The sequence below is a fragment of the Rhynchophorus ferrugineus genome, unplaced genomic scaffold, assembly GCF_030347505.1.
Source record: "Rhynchophorus ferrugineus isolate W39M unplaced genomic scaffold, kcgeb_rfMv2 rfM1, whole genome shotgun sequence".
Taxonomy (NCBI): domain Eukaryota; kingdom Metazoa; phylum Arthropoda; class Insecta; order Coleoptera; family Curculionidae; genus Rhynchophorus; species Rhynchophorus ferrugineus.
Window position 1 is genome coordinate 45,008,037 of NW_027472580.1, and position 27,702 is coordinate 45,035,738.

The window sequence follows — 27,702 nt, forward strand, 5'->3', positions numbered from 1 at the left end:
TGATCGCAAGTACTTCTCCTCTACCTGCTTTAACTGGATCTGGTTGACTCTAGCAAGAGCAGGCAATCTGTCAGTTTGTAAGACGTTGGTAATTTCTTCATTAATTCTCAAATCATATGGCCTTGTAATCTATCGGTCGGTGAACACACCGTTATCATCATCGAACATCAGATCAGTTAAGAAGTTTGGTTTGATTTGTAGACGACATCTCTTTGAGGAATATTAACTCGGATCTTAAGTGTACCATCACTATCACATCATTATTAGTAACCATCGTAAAATATCTGACGAGGTTTAATACATTTTAGGGAAATATGTTCAACTTCCAAAGATGCCCAAATTAAGAGCCAATGTATACAGTCGATAGCGGAGCAAAAATCAATAAAAGCGTAGCGATTACTGTTTCTTTCTATGTTGACGACAATCTCTTCGATCGCCAAATTTGCGTAAGAACTTAAAAATATTATTTGAATATTTTATGTAGTTTTTGTAGTAATTTCTTTTAAGAAGCAGAATTATAGGCCGATTACTTTTGGTTTTCGCCACAATAATTTGTTTCATTGGTCTTTTCCGACTTTTTTAACAAAATTCAACTCATATCATGGCACAACCGTCAGATTGGCCTGATTTAGCTCTGCCAGGCATCTGGTTAATATTTAAAAAACTAATCTCAAAACTATTTCACATAATCACACCATCATATCAGGAAAAGACCATTTCAGGAAATGTTTTCAGTATTATAAAAGAATATTAAACGTAAATTGTGGAATTCTATAAGGATTTGAAAAGAAAATAACATGTTTGAAATATAAATTATATTAAAATATTTGGTAACAACAAAACGAGAATGATTTGGTATCTAGTATATAACACAACTTCTTCGTTCTTACTAATTATGTCGATATTTTTAAAACAAAGACTAAAACCCAAAACACATCACAATATATTTTCAGTATCACCACCTTAGGAGAAAACTAGCTACAAGATAAAATAATTAAAATTATTATAAGTTCTTTGGTCAATGATGATATAATATTTATACAAAGAAGAATTTGCAGTAAGATATTTACACAAAAGTGTATTCGTATTTATATCCTTAAAATTATCTATTAGGTTGTATGTATATATTTATATTCACACATAATTTAATTACGTTATATTTTGTTACTTTATTGTTCTTTTTTTTATAACTTGTTTTGGCTTGTTTATTATTTATATATGTATCATTCCTAACTATTTTAATTCCCTAATAAGATATAAAATAAGATAATCTTTATTTAAATTAATCTAAATTCTTGTTTATCCGGCACCCTGTTTATTATATCTTTGATATTCATTTGAAATATACCAAAAATATTTAACAAAGACGTTTCGATTATTAATAGTATTTTGAGCAATACATTTTTAAAAAACATATGGTTCTAAATTAAATAAATATGTGGTGAATATGATTACAAGTTATTTCTGGTATATTAAGTAGTTTTTACACGTTAAACGCTGTGGTTTTGTTAAATTAATGTACAGTTTGGTTTCATCTTCTTACTGGCCGTTTCTTAATTCTAGTGCATATGTTAATTATTCTATATACATGTACAGTCATCTTCGTTAACATAATGATATAACAGTTATATATAGTGTGGCAAATGCTGCATTAAAAATAATTAATAAGTTAGAAAGAAATATTAGTTTGGTTTAATAATTCCTATTATATACATAGCCTGTTAGATTATTACACTTTTGCATATATACAACAAACATCATCTATATACGTTCGTAGACGTTACATATTTTTAAATTGATAGCATTACGTATCCAATATAATTGATTTTTTTTAAATAAACATGAACAGCAACAATAAACAATTATATTGAATACTCTTTGTTTCTTTAACATCTTAATCTTAAGTAACAACATAATATTGTTGTTACTTAAACGGTATTCAAATATTGTCAATCCTGTTCATGTTGGTTAGACTGCTATTGAATATCGTCGACTTTATTACTCTCTGACAGAGGATCTTCACCTTTCTGAAGGCAATCTCGTATGCCTTTGAGGATAATTTCAACTCGTCGATCTAATGCCACCAGATGGGGTTCCCAAAGGATGGGAGTAATGGGGTCTGAGTTCATGCTATCTTTCAGTGCAGCGCTTAGTTTTGTTGGACCATTATGGAATCTGAAAACGAAAATGTATTAAAAAGTATAGTTTAAAATTTGCGTTGATTTTCTATGTGAATTTGAGTAAAAAGTGTAAATAGATTTATTATAAAACTAAATGGTTGGTGGAAATACCATAAATTGATTTTAATGAGGTGTAATATAGACGATTTATTATTGATTGTACGATTGACGAGATTTTGTTCGATTTTTTTTATTTTAAGGTCTCCTTTTACCAATCAACTATGGGTTTATCTGGACCGGACCTACAGTTTAACGTGGGCTCCGAACCACGGTCCTCAGCATTAAAGCCTACCGACTGGCGAGTTACCAACTTTAGAAATCATCCCAGAAGACATCCGGTCTTATCCAGACTGATTACTGGCGTGACTGGGATCATTTTCCTTGTCGGATTTTACACTCTTGCCTACAATATTCACAAATTTTAAACAACCACAAACATAAATTTACGACCATGCCCCAGCAGGATTCGAACCCACGGCTATTCGAACAATAGGAGGACCGTCCTGTCGCCTTTACCACTGCGCCACCAAGCCGGCTGTTCGATTTTTGTTTTGATTTGCACAATTTTGACGTATGCTTAGTTAATACAAATTTTTATTGATTATGATTAATTTAACATGTAGCAATTTACTATATGACTTACGACTGTATGATAGGGATGACAATTTTTGTGATAAAACATCACTAATATATTTCTCCGTCTTATGGTAAAATCGGGTGACAATGTAATATTAGGTGCTTGTATATGTAGCCACCGCTATAACTTTTTAGGCCAGCAGAAATATATTCACGCTGGATTATATTTGGTTGTATCGATATTTTTGCCCGATATTCTATGATCGATATATCGATAATCGTTTAAAAAAATCAAATACATTTCTTAAACATTATAAAAAAACCATTTAAATATTTTAAATAAACCTTTTAAAAAGGTTTGGTTATTTCGGTACTTGATTTTGAATAATTAGTATATTTTTGTACTTAATTGTAAGGGTTTATTAAAAATATCAATATATATTACAAAAAACTATCGATATTTTTTTTTCGACACGATCGATATTATTATAGTATAAAGACCAGCAATAGCATAAAGTAGTAGACAACCAATAGTATACAACCCCTTCTCTCACTCTCTCCCTTTTTCCTTTGTACTATTTCATTTCCATAACACTTCCGTATAATCTTGACCTAACATAATATCCTGCCCATCCTCCCGTCGACTACATGTAACTTTATCACATAAATAAAGAAATTTAAATTAATTCCTGTTTTTTGTTCCCGTACAAATTCCTTCCACGGAATCTTACCGAGTTACTGAGTGTTCAGATGAACATGCATTTTGATCAGCCATATCTATTGGCGAAAATATGTATTAAATAAGTATTAACGTAAAATATGTTAAACAAGCTAAGCAAAACTGTTAATTTCGATGGCTTTGACATTACATAAAATAACAGATTTCCGTTTGGTGTTATTGAATCTTTCTCTGTCTATACAGGCGCTAATTATAGAAAATTCAAAATTGCATTTTTGACATTCATTACTTTTATTGTTCGATTTGAAGAAATCTGTTACTAAAATCCATACTCCCTTATATCCTAATGGTCGGTTTTGGTTTCAATGATTTAAAAGTGGTGATTTCAATGATATTGTGAAAATGCCCGGTGAAAACCCAGCTTATGCCCTCAAAGAGTTTTCGAATTCCTGTATTTAACAAATCTTCCGAAATCAAAATCAAATACTTCTTTATAATAAATTTTTAATTATTTGAATAAATCAGAATATAGATAGAAAGTATTTATTGATCTCTATTTAAAGAACTTTTTCAATATATTTTATATAATTTATTTATATATTTTATATTTATAATTTATTAATTCCATGATAATTTATGTCTTGACAGGTTCAGACACGCTAAATTCTTCATAAGAAAGTCATTGCGGTTTGACGCTAATTAATGTAAACAATGATGTGCGTAATTATTGTAAAACTGCAATGACTGAGAAACGAAATAGGTATTCCCATAACTGTCACAGAAAACAAAAAGAAACATTAAATATGTAGACGAGAATGTTACAAGGGAAAACAGGAATCGCTATAGCTTGAGGTTTAAAAAATAAATTCCGAAGAATGTAGTTGCGTTTCGATATAGAGGAATATGTTTCGAAATGATTAAAACAGTGTCGTGGCAAAAATATGACAATTGAAGGTCTTATTCATCAAGAAAAGGTTCAACAATTCACAATAAAAGTAGGACATATAAGATTCCGTGGTAGCAAGGGGTGGCGTCATAATTTAAATAATAAGAAAAGAGATTATTTTTTTAAAAATATGCGGCAAGTGCAAAAGTAAATGAATAAGTATGTAATGAGTGGAGAGACAAATATACAAAGCAGACCGAGGGATATGACACCGAAAATATCTTTAGCGTTGATGAAGCAGGACTTTTCTATAAATGTTTACCGAACAAAATCTGATCAACAAACAATACCGGTACATACAAGCTTAGCTGCTCATCTTTGGAAAATACAAAACACCGTCAATAATTTGTTAACAGAGTACACGTCAAAAACTAGGGCTTGGATGACATGTGATGCTTTAAATGATTGGGTTGATAAGGAGATGAAGAAAAAAAAAGGTTTATAGTCACAATTAGACCCGGTAGGTGTCTGCGATAAAGTTATCCATTTAACTTTATCGCAGACAAAAAGGAATTTCGCGTGTTGATAAAATATTGCTTTTTGAAGGGAAAAAATACAGTAGAAGCAAAAACCTGGTTTGATACCGAGTTTCCAGACACTGTCTTAAGAAAATCAACCATCAAAGATTGGTATGCTAAATTTAGAGGTGGTGAAGTGAGCATCGAAGACGGTGAACGCAGTGGACGCCCAAAATAGGTTGTTACCGACGAAAACATTTAAAAAATCCACAAAGTGATTTTGAATGACCGTAAATTGAAATTAATGAAATAGCAGACACTCTAAAGATATCAACAGAACGTGTACATCATATCATTCACGAATATTTGGGTATGAGAAAGCTCCGTGCAAAGTGGGTGCCGCGCGAGCTCACTTTTGACCAAAACAACGACGAGTTGATGATTCGGAGCAGTGTTTGAAAATGATCAAGTACTAAATCCGAGTTTTTGCATCGATATGTGACAATGAATGAAACATGGCTCCATCATTTCACTCCGAAGTCCAATCGACAGTCATGTGGACTGCATAAGACGAACCCGCTCCAAAGCGTGGGAAAACGCAACAGTTCGCTGGCAAGGTTATGGCGTCTGTATTTTGGGATACGCTTGGAATTATTTTCATTGACTACCTTGAAAAAGGAAGGACTATCAACACCAAGACAATTCACCGTGCCACAAGTCAGTGAAAGCGATGGCGAAAATCCATGAATTGCCACGCTTCCTCATACACCGTATTCTCTAGATCTGACTATTTCCTTTCTAAGATCTTAAAAGAATGAACGAGGTGATCGCCGAAACTGAGGCCTATTGTGAAGCAAGGGACAAATCGTACTACAAAAATGGCATCGAAATGTTGGAGGATCGCTATAATAACTGTATCATCCTTGAAGGGAATTATGTTGAATAAAAAGAACTAATTTTGCCAACAAAATGTGTTTTACTGTGGCAGGCCGGGGACTTTCTAATTGGCCTGTTACAATGAAATAAAGGTAGATTTATTATTTGAATTTGTGTATCTTGACGATACTTGAATATTTCAAAATGGTACATGGGGCCCCTCTTGGCAAGACCCTAACAGAAAGAGTGTAAAGAGAGCAAAATTTGACTGAAAAAGGTAGATTGGAATAATATTTTATTAGGTTCTGTTGGTCATAATAGTTTTCATTCATTTATTACAGATATATTGTTATTCATTCTGGGTACGTGAATGGTTTTATACCTGGAGCAGATTTAGTGTTTTCACGGGCGACTACCATGGAAAAATTAAGCATAACATATTTTTGCTGTGGTTTGAAAATCAATTGTTAAAGAACGTGGAGAAACCATCAGTTATTTTTATGGACAATGGACAATATCGTAGCACACTGGCGGAAAAAATCTCAACAAGTGCATCAACAAAGACTTTCAAAACATGGATTAAGTTTTGAAGAAATTATGTTAAAAACTATTTGAAATTTTTGTTCGGCAAATATAAATGACATGTTTATTTTTTTAGAAGTAAGCCTGAAAAAAAATACACAGTAGATCCGATGGCTGAACAATATGGTCACACACTATTAATCGAGTTGATTTAGGGTGTGGCAAAGAATTATTACAACAGACATGCTGGTGGAAAAGGATACCTAAGCAAGAACTGTTGGGATATGTGGAAAGAAGCATAGTCTACAACAAAACCTTCGGTTTGTATGCACTCAGTCAGACACACAGAGGAAGAAATTGACAAATGGTAGAATCGTGAAAATATTTTAAATAGATTGGAAATTAACAGCTTAGTGATTTGCTTGAACAGTAACTCAGAAAGTGACAATGGCTAAATGAAACTCTCGAGATATGTGATAATGATGCAATGCTGACAAAGTGATGAGAGTGGAAACAACTAAAGCAATAAATATATTACTTAGAAGAGAACTGTAGAAAATTTTATTCAAGGGTGTGAAATATTTGTGTGCATAGATATGTTTGTGATTGTTCAGAATTATACATGAGCAGAATGTATAAGGTGAGGGTAGAGTAAGGTTAGAATGTATGAAGGGCGGTTAAATACTAACTGCCTTGAATATATGGTAAATGCATTAGAAATAATTCACTGATTAATTTTATTAAGAAGGGTGTACACAGGTAGTACCAGTAGAAACAAAAAATACAGTGATATTAAAATGACTTGACAGGGAAAGACACCATCGAAAGAAACAAGCACTCAGCGTAAAAAGATAAATTACTCTCTAATGTAAGTAAAATACATTACTAGGATATACGCCTGGAACTCTACCGCATGGGTGGAGTGGAAAAGAGTTCAATGTAAATATAAAATAACTCTAACCTAAAAAACGTATGAACTTATAACTGTATAAACTATTGTGGCTGTATAATTAACTGTAGTTTATTATTCGATAATATATGCATTAGATGTACCATAATGTTAAAATAAATTATATTTGATAATATTTTTGTTTCATTATTTTACTTAGCATTTTTAAGAATTAATTCTCAGAATTTTGTTATATGTCAAAGACAAAATAAATTAAAACTCATAGTTGATGATAGTTCACTGCTACTTTGGGTAGACTATATACTCATACATAATTGATAGGTCAAGTTGTGATAACTGTAGATTTAGATTTACAACCTGCCGCAATCACCATATAATATTTATTTTAGTTCTATTTAAATGTTATCCGAATGTTCGGGCAGAAAAACATCTGTTGGTTCCGCTAGTAAAGCTATAAGTTAATATTTTGAGGAGAGGGAGGATTTAAAAACAAAGTCATGAATGACGAGATTGCTATTTTTCGGCATAATAACCTGAATTAAAATGTATATATTATCAGGTGGTGAAAGTAATAGCTGGACGTATCACGTTCGTTTGTGAATAAAAAATAAAAAGTAATCGCCTGCGTTGATCCTCGACTATGTTGGTAGTTCCTTTTTGATTGTTTTTTTTTCAGTTATCGCGAGTAGAACACGATTCACTCTATTTCCTTCTACAACTTCCCGAATAAAAAGTTTGAAATGATTGGTTCCATTTTAAAAAGGCCCAAATAAACACATAATTTCATTTTGATTCGTAACATATTGATCGGAATAGTTACAATTATTGTACTAATATCTAATATTAAACAATGTGAGTAAAGTATGTTAATTTGGTATTCATTTAAGAAATTTAAATTACAAATTGCTGAAGAATATTAATTTACTCATTGCTTTTATAGATTACCTAGAAGTGTGCCAATTTTCCTTATTATTTAATATATCTTTATTTAAATTTAGATTAATTTTTATTAATTAGGGTTTATCAAGACTGACTCACCGCCATTAGTGAAAGATCATCCAAAAAGGTAAGCGTTTTTACCCAGCTTTGTTGCTAGCCTGACTGAGATAACTGTTCCTTGTTGTTGGGTTTATACTGTTAATTGTTACATTGGTATTTACAAATGTGAATACCTCTAGCGGGATTTAAACCTACTGCTATCGACTGAGTACGACTGCGACGTCGCATTTAATATCAAGTCACAAACATATATATGCAGAGGTTACTCCTTATACCTTATACAGAAATTGACTATACTAGGTATGCGTGTCATAAATAGAGTCATCAGAGTCCTAGCATATTAGAAATAGTCATAGTCAGTGGCATCTTGGACAGTGATATTGTTTTTTTACCTCATATAGAGACTCTAACAGTTGAATATAGATTAATAGTGAGCTACCCAATAAGAAAATGGAGAAAGTCATTATAATTTATATGCACCCATCAGCTAAATAATATTTTTAATGATTGCATAATACACTTACATTTAGATGGTCAAAAGATTAGTAAATTGGTTTATTAAAGTTTGCAAAGGCAGCAGAGTCATATAATTACATATGTTGTGTTACATTTTAACATCGTTGAATAATAATATTTTATAAATTTACTAAAATATGGCGTTAACTAACACATAATAACCTAGTGCTGGTACACATACTATTTTTTCACGAATTTTTAAGTTACTGATATTGCCTACAATATTCTACGGGTGTTTTAGTTCTACCAGACAGACAGAGGTATAAAAGTAAGGATAACTGACATTCTTATTTTATTGTTCTTAAGAGTTGGTTTGAATTTTATAGAAAATTTTAACTAATATTGTTTTTATAACTGTATTTTAATAGCATTTACGGTAAAAAATGTTTTGTTATATAAAAACAAATAAAAGTGTTGTATTACAAAATGTGAAGGTTCAATTAGAGTGCATTCCTTTCCAAAGCAACCTGCTCCAGTCTATAAATAGTTTTTACAGTAAAAATTGATAAACCTAAGATAACATCTTGTGATTTCTTACATATTCTTTGCATTTCAAACTAGATGATTGCAGATCTAAAAAAGCATTACTTAATCAAGATGCAAGTCCTAATAGTAATCTAAATTTAAGTTTGTTTATGTCTAATGTACTTTGAATTGAAATACAGAGATTGAATCTCAGAGATTTTCTCAAAGCTAAATTAAAATCTCTAAAAGTAAATAAAAATAAGTGCCAATATTTTTTTCAAAGGAAAATTCAATTGAAAAGTTTGAAAATTGGAAATTATAACATATGTGTCTTCACTGAAACAGAAGATAATCGTGGTTTCTTCAGGCAAGTAGGAACCAGGTAATATTGTAAGCAAAAATTATTTTATATATTTATACATTGAATAGACCTTACATTATATGTCAGCAAATGTCTGTATTTTTTAGTACATTAATTGTCTGGAGTATCATCAGCAGGACATTGTACGAAGAAGAAAATTAAATAATTCTAATTGGTGTTATGTTGTAATTATTAATATTAATCAAGTGTAATTTGTTTTGCTGAATGAAAAAAGTTACTAAAATTTCAGAGGGCAAATTTGCATCCATATATATTAAACACTAAACATCACCATTCATATATTTTATTAAATCATATTAAATGCTCTTGCAGAAAGGGAAATTATAATTGAATGAAGTGTGTTTTTAAAGAACAAACATTTCAGCATCTTTCAGTTTAAAATAATAAAGTTTTGGTTATAACTTTATAAATGGGATATATAATTGCCTTCTGTGTTTTTTAGTCTATGGGAATTGCATTATTATTATGAAGCTCATTCTATTATTGCGATAATTGAGGATTCAAATTTCGTTATACGGATGTCATTGTTTCTCAGAATCACTATTCAAAGGCAAGATTGTTAAAGCAAAGAAGAAATTTAGCAAGATTGGTGGGATTAATGTCCAGGACTGTAGCTGGGACCCTACATTAAAACAGAACGTCCAGTCACTAAAAGACTTCAAGAGGTTAACATGTATAGTTACCGATATTTCTTAGACAAAGGACTTTGAATTAAATTCACTATAGCTTATTTTCTATAATGTATAGTTTTGAACTAACAAAATACCATTTTAAGAAAATTATACCTGTCCGTATTTATCTATGAAAATGTTAGAAGTCATCGGGTGGTGTTCAAAAAGATGTTCATAGTTGAAAGACAAATTGTTATAGAAAACAAATGCGACAAAGTAATTTTGTAACATGACAATGATTGCCATATATATATATATATATATATACATATATACATGTATATATACATATATATACTATATATGAAGTTCTGCATTTTTCTAAGGCATTTATGATATATATTAAGTTCGTGCTAATGTATTCTCAACAATGTCGAGTTTAAGCTATTTTGAATAACTGGTTTTTAATGCAATACAAACTTGCGATAAAAAAAACTTTTAACGCAAAAAGGATCTGAAAAAATATTTTTTTACCCTGTTTATATTTGAAAGAAGAATTAACTGAAAGCTTTTTCTCTGACATTTTCTCATTGATATTTAAACGCTACTGGAATTATTCAGGATCGAATAAAAATAAATGGGCAATGCTCTATATCGTGAATTCGAGCAGAACTGAGTGACACTCCAGCCAACATTCGAAGCCTTAATAATTTTCCGATTTTCACGGGAAACAAAAGAGAGAGTAACAATATAATATTTGGGATTGAGACAGGAGTTGCGTTTTTAGATTTCCGCTTGAGTTTAACAGCTCAATATCGTTTCAATTGATTTATTTCAATATATCACCAAAGACATGTTTTTTAATGTCGAAGATCGTTACTGTATCAATTTACATACTTGTAATCAGCAATATTAAGTAGTAAATTATTTATGATGTGTTTAAAATGATTTAACTTTGTCGTTAACTTTTTAGATATTTATAGATACTATCATGACCTAATATTGTTGTTTATAACTCCTACATTTCTTTTTTTGAAATATATTTTAAAGTCTCCTTTTACCAACTAGAGGTTTATCTGGACTGGACCTACAGTTTAACGTGGCCTCCGAACCACGGTCCTCAGCATTAAGCCTACCGACAGGCGAGTGACCAACTTTAGAAATCATCCCAGAGGACATCCGGTCTTACCCAGCCTGGTTACTGGCGTAACTGGGATCATTTTCCTTGTCGGATTTTACACTCTTGCCTAGGACAATCACAAATTTTAAACAATCACAAACATAAATTTACGACCGTGCCCCAGCAGCATTCGAACCCGCGAAATATTCGAAACAGTAGGAGGATCGTTCTATCGCCTTAACCATTGCGCCACCAAGCCGGCTCCTACATTTTTGATCATCACTTCAGAGTAAGATAAATTATAATGATATAAATCCATGTATGTGGGTGTATCATAAGGTAGTATTCTTGGGTCAATGTTGTATTTACATTACACCAGTGATATCCCTAAACGAGAAGTAACAATGGTACACTTAATGATATTATTGCCTTACAAGTTACAAGTAGCAACATTGAGACAGCTCTAAATATATTAGTGTATATATAGTTAATAAAATTAAATGCTACAAAGCATTAGCAAAGAAATTAAATGGTTTGCAAAAAAAAATACTGAGACTGCGCAAATACAAAAACGTCGAAATACTACAGCTACTCGATAATAGAGATCTTTCACGGCGATTGCAGAGACAAATATTTTTTGAATTGGTATAGTTATGTGTGAAAAAAGTACCGTGTTGTAAGCTGATATGGAGTAAATCAATACATTCATGAAAGGTTAAGTTTTGGTCTAAAATCTTAGACCTGGACTTCAAGAATTAAGAAAATATTATGAAATTGTCAATAACTGGTTGTGATATGTGTCATATGCTTTCTATATTAAATTTTATCTTGAATAAGTATAAATAACATTTGTTTATATAAATAACATTTGTATAAATAACATTTGTATAAATAACATTTGTTTTAACTACAAATAATTCGAGTCAATACATTACTTATTAAATATTCAGTTTTAAATAGTGTTTTTTGTTTGCGACTTTATTTAATAATATATTACACTTTTCATCAAGAATAATTCTCATCTAGTGGATGATTTTCTACGATACAATACTTGTCGTCAATAATGCACATACACTGTGTTGTAAGGATGGAAGGCTGATGTAAGGAATATTTTTAATTCGCTAAAAGTTTTCCGAACGGTGCTCAACGATTTGTTATTTTGTGTTTTGGTGTTCCAAATCAATGCTTTGAGTTAACATGTGTCTCATACAACTTTACGCCTTCTAAAACAGTGTGCTGTGCTTTTTTATGTTTTCCATGTAACAACTGCTGATTAAGTGAGTCTTAAATTTAGGATATATTAATTAACAAATATATCCGGATCACTATTTTGTATAGAAAAGAATAAACTATATTGTCTTCCTTTTATAAATACATCTAAATGCGGTACATCATTTTCAAGCTCCATACAGATTCATACAGTCGATCGAGAGAAAACAACAAAAAAATCTAGAATATGTAGATTTTGTGTTACATTCATAATTATATAGAAATAATAATTAAATTATTGTGTTATTCTTGGTGGTTTAACATACATTGGTTTTAAAATATGGAAAAACAAGAGTAAGTGCAGAATGTAAGGTTAAATTTTTAAATATTATAAAATCCAAACAGCATCAATTTTATTTATAGTGACGACGACATTGAATAAGTATCAACGTATGCAAAAATTTAATGATAACAAGAAGAGAGAAGAAAATGATTTTTGTTGTGTTGGAAGTAGTCAATTCATTAATGAGGTTTGTCCATTAAGAATGGTAGCAAAAATTGTAGTAACTAGTAATAATTAGACATTTATTTTAATCATGATATATTTTAGTAATGATTAATAATAACAAATATAGAATTTGTTGAATGAAATCGAAGAATGAGATATTGAGAGATGAATACGTTACAGGATTTTGCTAGGAAGCAAGAACAATGGAGAGTGGTACTATGAAATAAATTAATTTCCTAACAAAAGTAGACCTGTATCAAATAAGCGAAATATAAAACTATCAATGATGCTCTAATGATCTAATAGCAAATAACGAAATGAGAACGCATTATTATATAAGAGTATAGGTAAATAAATTGTTGTTTTGTAAAAATCATTATGTATTGATCGGATATTCCTTTCAGCTAAAAAGTATGATTATCCATTTGTTTTAGGCTAGTAAATATACAATTTGTTAACTAAAAGTTCGAGGTAGTCAATTCATTAATGGAGTTTGTGTATCAAGGATAGTAGCTGGATTTGATTTAAAATATTTTGGTTTGTATATGGTATTTATTAGTATATTTGTATTTGTATTATTTGTATATGATGTTTATGTATATAGCAATTATAGTGTTTTTAGAAAAATACAAAGGCTGGACATATAGTAATTATAGTTTTATTATTTCATTTTATTCAATAATTTCTAAAAACCAAATGTATTATTTCATAAATTTTTCAATGTTTATTTTTCTCTTTATATATAGTTTCAACATTAAATCAAATATTTATCAAATTTGGGTATATTTATTTAAAAAAAAATTATATATAAAAAAGGAGTAAGTAAATGAAGCTGTATATATGCATGCGCCAAACATGAATTATTCATTGTTTCAAAAATAAATTTAGGCCAAAATGCGCATGCACCAAATACGGAGCTCTTAAATTTAGTATATCAGTTAATAATAGTTGATTTATACACGCTCTGAAAGTGCGTGTCCCATTGACGCGAAAAGTTGATAATCGGACGGGGCAAGGTCTGGAGAGTACGGTGAGTGTTATAACATGTCACATCCAAGTGCTTTAACGCTTCCTTGACCGGTTTTGATTTATGAGACGGCGCGTTATCGTGCTGTAAAATCACTATAGCATGTCTTCGGACGCATTATGGGCGTTTCTCGATTAACGCAAGGTTCATACTGATGATTTGTTGTGGGTAGTGATCACTATTAACTATTTCACCAGGTTTCAATAGTGTGTAATATATCAGTTCACTTTGATCCCACCAAACAGAGAGTATTGTTCTTAAACAAAATGTATTATTTCATAAATTTTTCAATGTTTATTTCTCTCTTTACATATAGTTTCAACATTAAATCAAATATTTATCAAATTTGGATATATTTATTTAAAAAAAAATATTTATATATAAAAAAAGGAGTAAGTAAATGAAGCTGTATATATGTATGCGCCAAACATGAATTATTCATTGTTTCAAAAATAAATTTAGGCAAAATGCGCATGCACCAAATACGGAGCTCTTAAATTTAGCATATCAGTTAATAATAGTTGATTTCCTTGACATATAGTCTTCATAATGTTTATCAAACTGGCGTTCGCCTTTTAACAATATTTTTCCTCGTCCAAAAATACTGTTTAATCAAAATATAATAAGTCACTATGTAATTTGTAAACATATATTATTGGAAAATTTTGATATGATTGTAGTTTAGTATTATTCAGATTATATAGGTCTGTCAAGTAGTAGTATGGAGATGTCAGATTCGAAACTTATTGAATGGCCAACAAAACATTAGTTGCACTTAGTTTTATTTTTCGGGATTAAGTAAAAAAAAAACGATATGAAATCGAAGTATTGATTTTCCCATTTTGATCACAGCAAATTCAAAAACAGTGCAATTAATGAATGAAAGATTCAATGAATTGAAAATTTAAGATGGATGCTTCTGAGCAGATCATTGATAAACGAAAAAACTGTTATGTGAACATGAAGGTAACAAAGGAAGATGTACTCTATTGATTGGGTTATCCAGAGATTTTTGATCTATGGTCTGATTAGGGAGCTTTATTTTTATGAGAAAAACAGTAGAATTTTGAACATAATACTTCACTGTGCCGGGAAAAAGAGTGAAAATGTAGCTGACAATATTGTAAAGAATAATAATGTACACGTTTCCACACAATTTCCCTCTTCATAAAATAATCCCCCAAAATTAATCCATAGTCCTTTTTTCAATTAAAATTAAGAACGATATTAGATTTATAAAATCGGCGGAAAACCTGTTAATACCGAAAGCCTTACTCTTGCCTCAACATCAAATATTATTTTGTTATCCTCTCTTTTGTTTTCCGTGAAAGTCGGAAAATTATTAAAGCTTCAAGTGTTGGTGAAGTGTCACTCAGTTCTGGCTGGAATCACGATCTAGAGTACCTGCGATTTACTTTCTATCCGATCCTGAATAATTCAACCGTTTAAATTTCAATGAGAAAAAGTCACAGAAAAAGCTTTCGGTTAATTCTTTTTTTTAGTGTAAGGGAAAAAACTACGTTTATTCGAATCCATTTTCAGCTTGCATTTCAGTTTTACAACGTGAAACGTGATTGAATTAAAATACATCAGAACGAAAAGTAAAGAACGAAGTTGATATAAATAATGCAAAAAACTAGAGTAATATTTTAATATTTATTTTGGTTTCTATATCTGAAAAATCTTAAAAAACATTGACGTTAATTTTCAGTTAATTAATGCATTATTGGATGATTGTTACTTGAATTTCATGCGTTTTTCATCAAAAGGTCGATTTCGTCACAGAAGTATATGAGGAATTCACCTTTCACTCTACAGAAATATCCAAAATTTTGTGATCCACGCATTTATATCTCAACTGGGTACTAATTGTCACATTTTAAGCTAATTATTTCATTTCTTATTCAATTTCCGGGAGATACGTATAGAGTTTGTCTTAACTATCATATTTGAGATACTTCAAGCCTACAGACGAAAGAGTGTAACAGTATCCAAATTTCCATTGTAATGTCTCTCTTGAATACGCGCCATCTTAAAGAAGTAAAAGGCTTTTTACTTCAGAAGTAGATGCCACTTTCTTCTCCTGCTGTACTGATCCTAAATATTTGAACTTCTGCTCTTGCACTAACTAGATCTCGTTACGATTTACAATAGCATCTGTATCAGTGAACATTGGATAGGTTAAAATGTTCGTAGTACCATATTGATTGGAGCATGGCCTCTTTTTTAAAATAATTTTGCATTCATTACTATGTTGAAAGGCAGTGGGAAGATGTGAGATGATGACGATTACCCTTTATAAACTGGAAGAATTCAAGAGATAAATGCATTACATCGCATCTATGACAAATTAGACTTTGAACATCAAACTGCACATTGCAAGTGCAAAAATGTGAATATGAAACACTTTTTGTTTGTCAACTGGATGTCAATATCGGGACTATTCAACAAAACAGCGTAGAAATGAAAAGTTTTTGCAATAAAGTTAGTTACAGTATCACAGTAATGCAACTTGTGCTTTAACAATATAGTAGAAATTGAAGAGAACATTAAGTTAACAATTTTAGTTATAAAATGACACGGTTGTAAAATAATTCATTCAGGGGTAATTGGTTCATTACACTGAAATCATATACAATAGTGAGGATTATACTAACAGTTAATATTTTCGCCACTATAATTATGTTTTACTAAAATGATTATTCTTTCGTTTGAATAGACATTTGATATGTCTGGAAATGTGATATAAAGTTACTGTGTAAGAGTATGACTTACATGGTTGTTATTGTTATGGCTAATCTTATTCATTTATGAAAATTAGTTAGTTATCATCGGAAGACTTTGCCAGACTCATATAGTTTTAGTCACTCACAATAAATAATTTTTGATCCCAGAAAATACAGAGCGTAGTTGTTACTGTAGTTATTTCATTTTTGCATCGGTGAAGATGATATTGCCCCCTTAAGAATTATTTTTTCACTATTCTTATATTTCTATTACTAGGTGTCTGGAAAGTCATTACCGTTTTTTTTTATAAAAATACTACAAATAATTTAAAAACATGGAAACATATATTCATTCAAAGTATTGTCCATTTTTCTATACATCTTGTCCACCTTTTAGGCAATTTGTGGATGCCATTTCAAATAAAAAACTATTTGTCCCTTGAGCAAAACCATCCAACGAGCTATTTTATAACTTCTTCGAAATTGGAACTGCTCTGAAAGTGCGTGTCCCATTGACGCGAAAAGTTGATAATTGGACGGGGTAAGGTCTGGAGAGTACGGTGAGTGTTATAACATGTCACATCCAAGTGCTTTAACGCTTCCTTGACCGGTTTTGATTTATGAGGCGGCGCGTTATCGTGCTGTAAAATCACTATAGCATGTCTTCGGGCGCATTATGGACGTTTCTCGATTAATGCAGAGTTCATATTGATGATTTGTTGTCGGTAGTGACCGCTATTAACTATTTCACCAGGTTTCAATAGTGTGTAATATATCACTTCACTCTGATCCCACCAAACAGAGCGTATTGTCCTGCAACCAAAAGGATTTGGCCTTGCAGTCGACCAGTCGGCTTCGCCAAGTGATAACTACGATTTATTGAGAAGGCGAAAGAAGAGAAAACAAATTCACTTTTCATCACCTGTCACTATTCGATGCACAGGCGATTTTTCGATTTTCCATTTGCCTGTCATTCAATTGATGTGGATCTTTCCATATTTTCGATTATTCCCATTGCACGTAATTGGATCGCTAATTGTTTATTGAACCACATTTAATTGATTATTGAGTTTGGGCTGGGTCTTCATCCAACAACTCTTGCAGATTCGCATTTTTGAGCTTTTTTCGGTCTACCAGAATGTTCCTGGCTTGCACATTGAAATTACCACTTTTGAATTTTCGAAATCATGTCTCATATGTTTTTAAGGTTAGAGCATGCTCTCCGGGGGAAGGCGCAAAACGTCATACCCCTCCTAAAGTCAGCGGAGACAGGAACTTTCGCAGTCACCGACCACGAAAAAGCCGAGCTCCTCGCTAAAACCTATGAGGCCCAAATGGAACACCTCCCTCCTGCTACAAATATAAACTTATAAAAATATAAACTCCGTTCGTTCTCAAGTGCCTCCGAGTTATTTTTTAAATCATCTAGTCATTCCTAAAATACTCACGCAAATGATCAAGCAAGATTCGGAACAAGAAGGCCCTGGGTTTCGATAATATTTCGATAGCTCAACTCAAAAATCTTCCCTACAAGCAGATCGCCGAATTAAGTAATATCATCAACGCCACTCTGAGGCTGCAACACTTTCCATCCACATGGAAACATGCATTCATCGTAGTTATCCCCAAAAAAGGAGCTAAGTCATCACCTTCTGTCTACAGACCTATCAGCCTACTAAGTTCCATTTCCAAATTTGCTGAAAGAGCAATTCTTTATGCTCTTAATGATTTTACGAAGACAAACAATATCATTCCAGATGAGCAATTCCACAAGGCTCCTCCCTGGCACCCGCTCTATTTAATATTTTTCTTTCAGATATCCCTAGGAGCCCACAAGTTGAAGCTGCTTTTTACGCAGACGACACTGCTTACTTTGCATCTTCAAGAGTAGCACCGCACATCCGAAGCAGACTCCAAAAACAACTCGATGAGAAGGTCCAGTGGTTACATTTCTGGAGATTGCAGGTCAACCCACAGAAAACCCAGGCCATCTTCTTCCACAACAAGCGTTTTGCACCGAGCATTTCGCGTCTTAAAATCGAGAACGCCGAAATCCCATGGTCAGAAGAAGCCACCTATCTCGGTCTTGTCTTCGATCGCAAATTTAGGTGGAATTCCCACATTCAAAAGTCTCTCCATAAAGGTCAAGGTATTGTTAATTTTGTGTTCCCGCTTATTAACCGGGTCAGCAGGCTTCCTCTATCTATAAAATCTCTCCTGTACAAGATGCTGGTTCGATCAGTCGTTCTATACGGCTCCAGTGTCTATCTAAACTACGTCTCACCTAGCCAGGTGGAACGTCTTCAAGTCTTTCAAAACAAAATTCTCAGGAGAATAATCAATGCCCCCTGGTTCGTCAGGAACAATCAAATTCATAGAGAAACAGATGTCCCCCAAGTTTACGATTTTATATCCGAGGTTTACTCGAGATATTTCTCCACTTTTCGTCTCTCGGACAATAGATGTATTACCGAGCTGGCCGATATTTTAGGCCAATAACTCATTCGGCTCTTCGTAGCCTTATTCTATCACAGCCTACACTACCCCGTCGTGCTTTAACTCCAAATTGTCTGGACCTTCTCCGGCGAGCGATTAACTCATGTACCGCAAGCTGCGTGGTGTGATAACGACGCCACATCCTTGCCAGGCCGTTGTGCCTCTTAACGGTGTTACCAGTTACGATCACCCTCCTTACTAACAGTAACAAGTATCAGTTAGGGTCATTGGATCAGCTGATAGGGTGGGGTTTAGTGGTTAGCCCAGAGGCAGTCTCCACATAACAGGATTCCCCTACCCGGTTCCAGGCCAAAAAAAAGCATGCTCTTCGTAAGTTTCTACCAGCAAACGAGGACTTTCGGCAGTTTTTTTCTTTTGATTAATTAAGAAAAGCAATTCATGCTGCAAATGCACGTTTTCAGGCACGAAACTGTAGGTATACATCTATGACGGTGTTACTTTCGAAAAATATAACATGTATAGCTTTGAAGCTTGATCTCAGCAGAGTAAAATGACATATGTGGCAAATCATAACATTGCATACTTAAAACTAGCGACATCTGTTAGAAAAAGCGGTAAGGACTTTTATTTTAATGGAAAATAATTCAAAGTTGGAACCACTATAGAGACAACACTAGTGAACCAGTGGTATTTCAATGAAAGCCAAACTTCAAATTTCTGTACAAATCACTCATGAGGTGAGCATCTAAAATAAGGAAATCTATTTTTATCGGTTGTTCGATGTGCAGTCAATTTTATTTTATGGGCATGATGAGAGTATTGAACATAAAACTACGTTTCTATGACAAATATAGAGGAACTACAACATCGAATGGGCATATCTGAACCCAAAAGCAGGCAGGCAGGATATGTAAATGGTCACGATTAAATATTTCTTATAAAAATTATCTAAATTATTATATTTATAATGAAAATATTTTCGTTGATTATTTTGCGACATAATCGTTTATTTTTAAAATAATATATTGGTCTATAAGATCTACGAACTTCAAATGAAACCAATGAAAGAATATCTCCCGACTAAGTGGTTTTCTAAAACCCAAATAAACCGTTTCAATCTCGCAACGGGTGGTTATTTATTTTCTCGGCGTTCGTTTGTTTTTCTTTATGGGTGCGGAAATCGAAAAATTATTAAAGCTCCAAGTGATCGTCGAGTGTCACTTGGCCCTGTATGCATCTACGATCCGAAGCATTAAGCTATTCGTCGTTTATTTTCGATTGGGCTTTGAATAATGCAGTGGATGTTTAAATTTCAATAAGAACAGAGTTGAGCCGATTTCGGTTAGGCTGGCGATGAAGTTAAATGCAATTTAACTAAATTCTTCGTTTGAATAATCTTTTACTAAATTCTAAATGAGTTCTAGCAGTTCTTATGAAATATTGAAGTATGAAATATTTGTGTATCATTGGCAATAAATAGATGAAGGAAATTTCGATATTTGATATCAGATTTACTTTTTTATAGTTGTCTCTTACATTTTAGAATATAAATGATTAAACATAATTTTAATAATATATATGCTGTAGTATTATAGTAAGTCAAAATAAATAACAAATAACAGTTACGGTATTGAAATATTTGGAAACTAAGAACGCGCTGTTATTAATAATGTAAATAGAAATTTAATTTCATAGGCGAGTTTGGAGGATAGTTTGACGTCCACTATCCAGGTGATATTGAAATCTCCTTTTCGATCCATTTTAGTGGTTTGTTTCAATCGTTATGTTAAAATACGTGAAGGCATTTGATTGCTTCTTTTCATCTTTCTGGTGTACATATCTTATATAATAAAGCTCAGACCATCTAGTTTAAAACTACATGAATGGCGAACGGGTGAGGCAGAGGGGTCTGTTTTCTAATAGATAAGAATCCTCAGTGTCGATTTGTATCGCCGTTCAATCAGTCGTTCCTTATTTCCATAATATAAAACAAGTTTTTTAATCCCGATATTTGAATGGCGTCGTCAGTTTAAAAAGAAGCTTATGCAAGTTTACAAATTCGGGTTAACTTTTGGACTAGAGCAGATGAGAACTATTATTAACTTATTTGAGGTCTTGCACTCAGATCTTCAATTCGTGTGTCAAGATTGCGTTTTGTTTTAGATTTTTTCGTTCAGATGGCCGCTAACAGGTCAGGTGACAACATTGCATTGGACATCACTTTATTTAATTCAATTTTTTTAAATTTTTATTGGAATTTATTTTTGTACTTTGAAATTCGGAACGTGTGAAAATGTATTACAGTTCAAAGTAGATATAAAGTATTTTTGTTACGTTTGTGGAAGTTATATGCTCGATAAACGTGGAAAAATAATGAGAAATCCACTCAAAGATGCGTAATGATTTACATGTTTATTACAGGTTATTAGTATATTGGTTGGGATGTAATTTGGATTCATTAAGTTTTATTATTTTTTGTGTCTGCGGAGCTCATTATGAGCCAAGACAACAAGACGTGATGTCTATACCTCTTGTGAGCCTACAGAACGTTTTATTACCACCTATAATGAATTATGAATTATAAATAACGAATTTATTAAATATTTCGAAAAGTAAAATATGATTAAAAAACGGTCTGCTAATTTGGATTTAGTTCCCCCAATTTTCCTCATAAACAGCTACCAGTCGTATATTTGCAAATGAAACGCGGTCCCACTGAAACTATTCCTTGCCTTCTGAAAGAGTATTATAAAATTGAGAGATATTTTCTAAAATTTCGACCAAGGTATGTACTTACAGATGGTGAGAGTTACTCCAACTCTTGAAACCAGACAAGCATCAAGTCAGTAAAAGGCTTTTAAGTAACTCAAATTAAAAAAAAGCAACACAAAGAGGACGAATGTGAAGGTGATGATAACTATCTTTTTTGTATTCGTGGAATTGCATATTGGAAATTTATTAGCCTTGACCAAAATGTTAATTTTACTAAAACACCCGGGGTTTTGGAGAGCAGATGACCGGTTCCAACAATTACAAATAACAAAATCGTCAAAATACATAACAAGGTCACATATCACAGGAATCAAATTCTAGTGAAGCTCAGATATCGTATTTATCATATACTTTAGGTGATTTTGTGATTCAAAACGTTTTAAATACCTATTCATCAAGATGGAAATCTCCAATTGCAATAACCAATGCACATTGCCTAACGAACTAAAAAAAATAATTGCAAAAGGGGGTATCACAAATAAAAGCTGACGTAACCGTCTAATCAGGACCAGTGTGTTATTACACTTCTAATAAAAGATAAATATTTTAAACTAAATACGTCTGTACGCCTTGTGTATTTTAAAGTAATATGTATCCTATCTTAAGCACTTCAACAACAATAGATTTATTTCATTGTTACTAAATCCCAGTATATATTCTTTAAAGTTTTAATATATATAAATACACTGAATACTAGAATAGAAAGACAACAATTCTTGATAAAAAATGGCCCTAAAAAGGTCCTATTTTCTTTTAGGCAGTTTATATTCCAAAGGAGAATTAACCGAAAGCTTTCCTTTGACTTATTCCCGTTGAAATGTAAACTCAATTTTCTGGAATTAATCAGAATGGATTGAAAAATTTATGGTCAATGCCCTGGATTGTTAATTCAACTAGAATCGAGCGATATCCGGATAGCATTGAAGGGCTTAATCATTTTTTAATTTAACAAAATCATTTGATTTAAATGTGAGTCACGTTATTGCTTTTAATAGATAGTCATGTTCATTTCCGGTATAGATTTTTACTACTAGAATTTAATAGTCCGATGAAAAATAGTAAGAATGAAGAGCCATGATTTCATTATGATTTCGGCATGGCTAAACTGTGAAACAGAAATATTATTTGCGTGTATGTTATATCTTGTTTACGCTGTTTGTTTTAAGAGTTAGGTATTATGGGTTAATAATCATGAATCTTCATGATAATTGGCCTTCTCCTATAGTACTGGTTTTTCGCTATCTTAGCCATTCAGAAATCGCTATATTCGATTTACCTCAGTTGGAGGTAAATGTTTTCTACATTCCAAAGGCTGCGCTCAAAAATCAAAAATCTGTATATAGGATATCCTTTTAAATAGGGGGTTAAAACAAAATAGAAGAAGGCTTTAAAAGCCAAAGGTTTGAAAGACTTGCATAAATGAATTGTTATTTGAAATGTTTTATTATTTCTTGATTACAGTATATTTATCGATATTGACAAGTAGTGAAATTTTAATTATATTAGCGGTCAACAATGTATGTGGGGCTATGTAAAATAAGGACTTGGTAATGAAGATGGTAAGGTACTTAATTGATAGACAATTAAAACTAATATTACTCAATAAACTAAATTACATAGAGAAATCCAATTTTAATTAATACTATGGAATAATGCACATAATACATAATAATTATTATTCAATAAATAGATAACCCGGTGAACTTCGTATTACCTACATCTATATTGAAAGTTTTCTCCAACAATAACTATAGCCACTCGTCGATTGTCGCTTAATTAATTCTCTTCGCATGATCACCGGCAGGTGTTTTGTCAAGTCCGATGATAAATGTTATAAATATTTGCAATGCTATTTTGAATATTTTAACCAAATCGTTGTTCTGATGAAGAAACGTTTGTAGTTTTTGGACAATAGTTTGTACTGGTGGAATGTGAGCACAATGCCTACCAATTTCCGCACCAGAATTGCCCGCTACCAGAAAGAATTTAAAATAAATTTGTATGAATTGATTACTTTTATCTAGTAGTGTTTATCACGCCTAGTAATTGATAAGTTCGTCCTTGTATCTCTAATTCCTTAAGGTTTGTTAAACTTTTTCTGATATAAATTTGAATACTTGGATTTGCTGCTTTCTTTTAGAGCTTTACAATGTTGATAAACTAGTGTCATTTCCCCTATTGTAACTGATTTGTTGCTATCAATATTCATTTCAGATCGTAGTAGAATGCTGATCTGTTGGATCACAGGAGCACTGAGTCTGTAGAATAGCTCAATTTCATTATATCGTTGTATTTGATATGCACGAACTAGTTGCATTCTAAGCCTATCAACTTCTTGTTACTCTCGAATGCAATATATTATAACGACTATTAACATTTTCTGTCTCTCGCTGGTTATTAATGAGGTCATTAGCACGTGAGGTAATTCGTCGCATATTTGATTTTGAGAACCTAATTCAGGTTGTCTTCTCCTTAGCGTTGTCAATAAAAACGCAAAGAATGTTCTCGCGCAGTAAATTTGTGACTAAATATTAACAATCATGAAATACTTTTACAAAGTATGCTTTACCATATATAGTAACTCTATTATTGGAAAATGTATGCTCAATATAACTCGAAATTACCATTATTATTTTTCACTTGATTTACGTTATCGAATCGATGCACCTACCAAAAATTACTTCTACTTGGATATGGAATATAAACCATGGTGAAGTATTACATGGTCAGTACCTAGTAGAAATTATCTTCAATATTTAATATTTTATATGTCCAATAATATATATTCTATTCGCGGTTTGATGATAGTAACCTGTAGTTTTAATCAGTATTGAACATTTTTAGTCACAAAATAAATTTCCGAACGCACCCATAAATATTTGACAACCTACAATAATACCAATCCTTTGTAACAGAAACAAAGACAGTGAGACAGTCACATTTTGTATAAGACATTGTTGTACAAAATTGTTGTTTTTACTAGTTTGCTCGCAATTATTGAAACACTCAGCTAAAAATTGCTCATACTGTTTAAAATCTAGTAAAGCTCCCTTAATGGAAGATTTTACTAAATTGCTTTTTCTTTCTATATTTCTCTTGATTTATCGATTTGACATTCAAAATCAAGGTAAAACATAAACAAATGTAATAGTGCCATCTTTTGTCAACTACAAAACTTATTGAACAACTTTTTACTGTATAAATATAATAAATAAAAATAAAAAAATTGCTCAAAAATTGCTTTATTTCTTTTTACGTTTGATGTAAAAGTTGCATGGGATGTTGTTATTTATTGAAAAAATTAATAAAATTTGAAAAAAACGATTCAATTTAAATGATATTATCCTTAAAAGGTTTTGATAGAGTCATGGATTGGAATCAAAGATAATATCAAAATTAAGTACCGGAGTGTAAATCATCTTTATGAAGAAGTTAAAGAAGAATTCTAGAAGTTTTTGTGCTAATGAATTATTGGTAATGCAATTATCAAACAAAAAGATACAAAAAAGAAAAAACTGATATTAATGAGATTGTTTTTGGTGTAAAAACTAAATAATCACAGAACTATTTACAGAACTAAATACATAACTGAAAACTGTTTATTTTATAATATTTCAGAAAACTGTTTCTAGAACATAAAAAAAACGAAAGCTTTTCTTCTGTCCTCTTTCCATTCAAATTTAATCGGCCATCGCTGGAATTATTCAGATTCGGATAGAAAATTAATGGTTGGTGCGTTGGCTGGTGAATCCAGCTCGGATCGAGTGACATCGCACCACACCCCAACATTGAAAAACTTTGATAATTTTTCAATATCAATTCAGGGAGAGAAAAAAATACAAAGGGGAGAATAACAAATTAATATTTATTGTAGAGATATGTGTAGCGCTTTTGTATTCATCAGGTTTTTCTTTCTTTTGATGGCTTTAATATTACTTAATTCTATTTGTTTTTATATGTAACTTAGTACTAGTCGTTATATTCAAGAATGCGACAAGATTTTAGACTTACATATCATAGAATGCTTTTGAGAAATGTTGTATTTTGATTTATAAAATAATGTTCTAAGATATAATTTAATTTATTATTTTAACTTAATTAATTTAATTAACCAATAATATTAATAATTTTAAAATAAAAATAAACAAAATATTACATTTTACAAGTAAAACAAGCAATAAATAACTGCCAATGTATTTTCATTCTATGAAACAGTTATTGAATTAAATTTTTCAAAATGAGTTTGAAAGCCTTATTCTATTCGAAAAAAAAAGTTTCAAATGATTTAGGTGCATTCATTTATTACGTAAGACGATATTTACCAGAAAAATGAAATTAAGGCCTTTTATTTGAGGGTTTATTTGTACCTATTAAGGGTTTAGTATTTTCTACTCTTTTGGTACTGTCTTCTTTTTCAATATTTGAAATATAGCCATTCATTTTTATTTATGAAGTTACATTGCCCTTTACGATGTATTTATGTTGTTGATGAAATTGTATTTAGAACATACTAAACAAATTCTTCCTATTAGCGCATCTTGTATAGAGGTATAGTAAAAATCGCAAGAAGCATTCTTGAATGGGGTCCTAATATTCATGTCTAAACACTATGGTACCAACAGAGATGCAAAGTGATCTGATACATTAACATGCCTACGGTGGCTTCGCGCATATATTTTTATAACATTTCGATTAACACTGTTTTATATATAATACTGTTTTAGGTGTTCTTGTGTTTGATTTTTATGTTCTTTCAACTTTTTATTTTTGTTATTACCTCTGGTTAATAGTTATCATAACTTGACCTCATATCTATTTAACAAAACTTACTTAATAAGGACGTAAAAAACAAACCTTCCATCGTACAATATTTGAGACGTTTAATTGAGAATGTCTCCTTCTTCTTACTATTTAAGTCCCGAGGCTCTTTTTGACGGGCGAGAGGAGTGACTCTGTTACGGAGAAAAAATCTCGCAGCTTACAACATCCTCCGGCTCGGTCGGAAGAAACAAGAAGTAATGAAAAAGTTTACCGAACAAATTTAAGATTAAATCCACAGAGTGTTTAAAAGAAACTTTGTTTTTTCTCTTCAAATAATCGAAAGTTGTTTGTAGTTGTGAAAAAAAAATTGGAGTTCTTTTTTTTCTGTTTAGAACGGATGAATGGATGGGTCAGATAATTTTTTTGGTTGTTGGAGTATTGCTAATGCATAAAATGGAAAATCCGACTCAGGAGATTAGAAAGTATTAGCTTATTACATAATTATTATGAAAGTTTGTTAAAAAGACAGTAGAAATTTATGAATTACTAGCTGACCCGGCAGACTTCGTACTGCCTGAACGGATAAATAAAAGACCTAAATAATCCGTAATTAATAAAAAAAATGCTCGGTATGAATGAGTTTTTATTATTATTTTCGATTAATTACACATGATATTTCATACTTAAAAAACAGTGTTTTCATGAAATACTGGCTATTTATAAGGTTATTCAAATAGATATTTACAGACACACACAGTTATGATACAGTTTGTCAATAAATTACGTATAGAACACGCGACGTATAATTGTCCATGCGCAACACAGGGAAACTCCAAGTTGATTCCGCATACTTCCAACGACTGGCCTTGATATTTATTTATGGCCATCGCAAAGGCCAGACGTAATGGAAATTGTAAACGTTTAAAATCGAATGGTAAATCCGTTCGAATCATCGATATACGCGGGATCAAAACATCCTTTCCTTTGTATTTTCCCTTTATG

General features: G+C 31.6%; 1 protein-coding gene across 3 annotated transcripts in view; it reads right to left on the bottom strand.

Annotated features, from left to right (window-relative positions):
* Positions 1-800: 800 nt before the first annotated feature.
* The window catches only part of LOC143206852 (extracellular serine/threonine protein CG31145), a 558,035-nt gene continuing 531,133 nt past the window's right edge, over positions 801-27,702 (bottom strand). For all 3 annotated transcript variants that reach the window (XM_076419660.1, XM_076419661.1, XM_076419662.1), the window contains one exon: positions 801-2,175. In XM_076419660.1, coding sequence (XP_076275775.1) covers positions 1,977-2,175 — 199 coding nt within the window. In that variant the 3' untranslated portion in view covers positions 801-1,976. The remainder of the gene's footprint in view (positions 2,176-27,702) is intronic.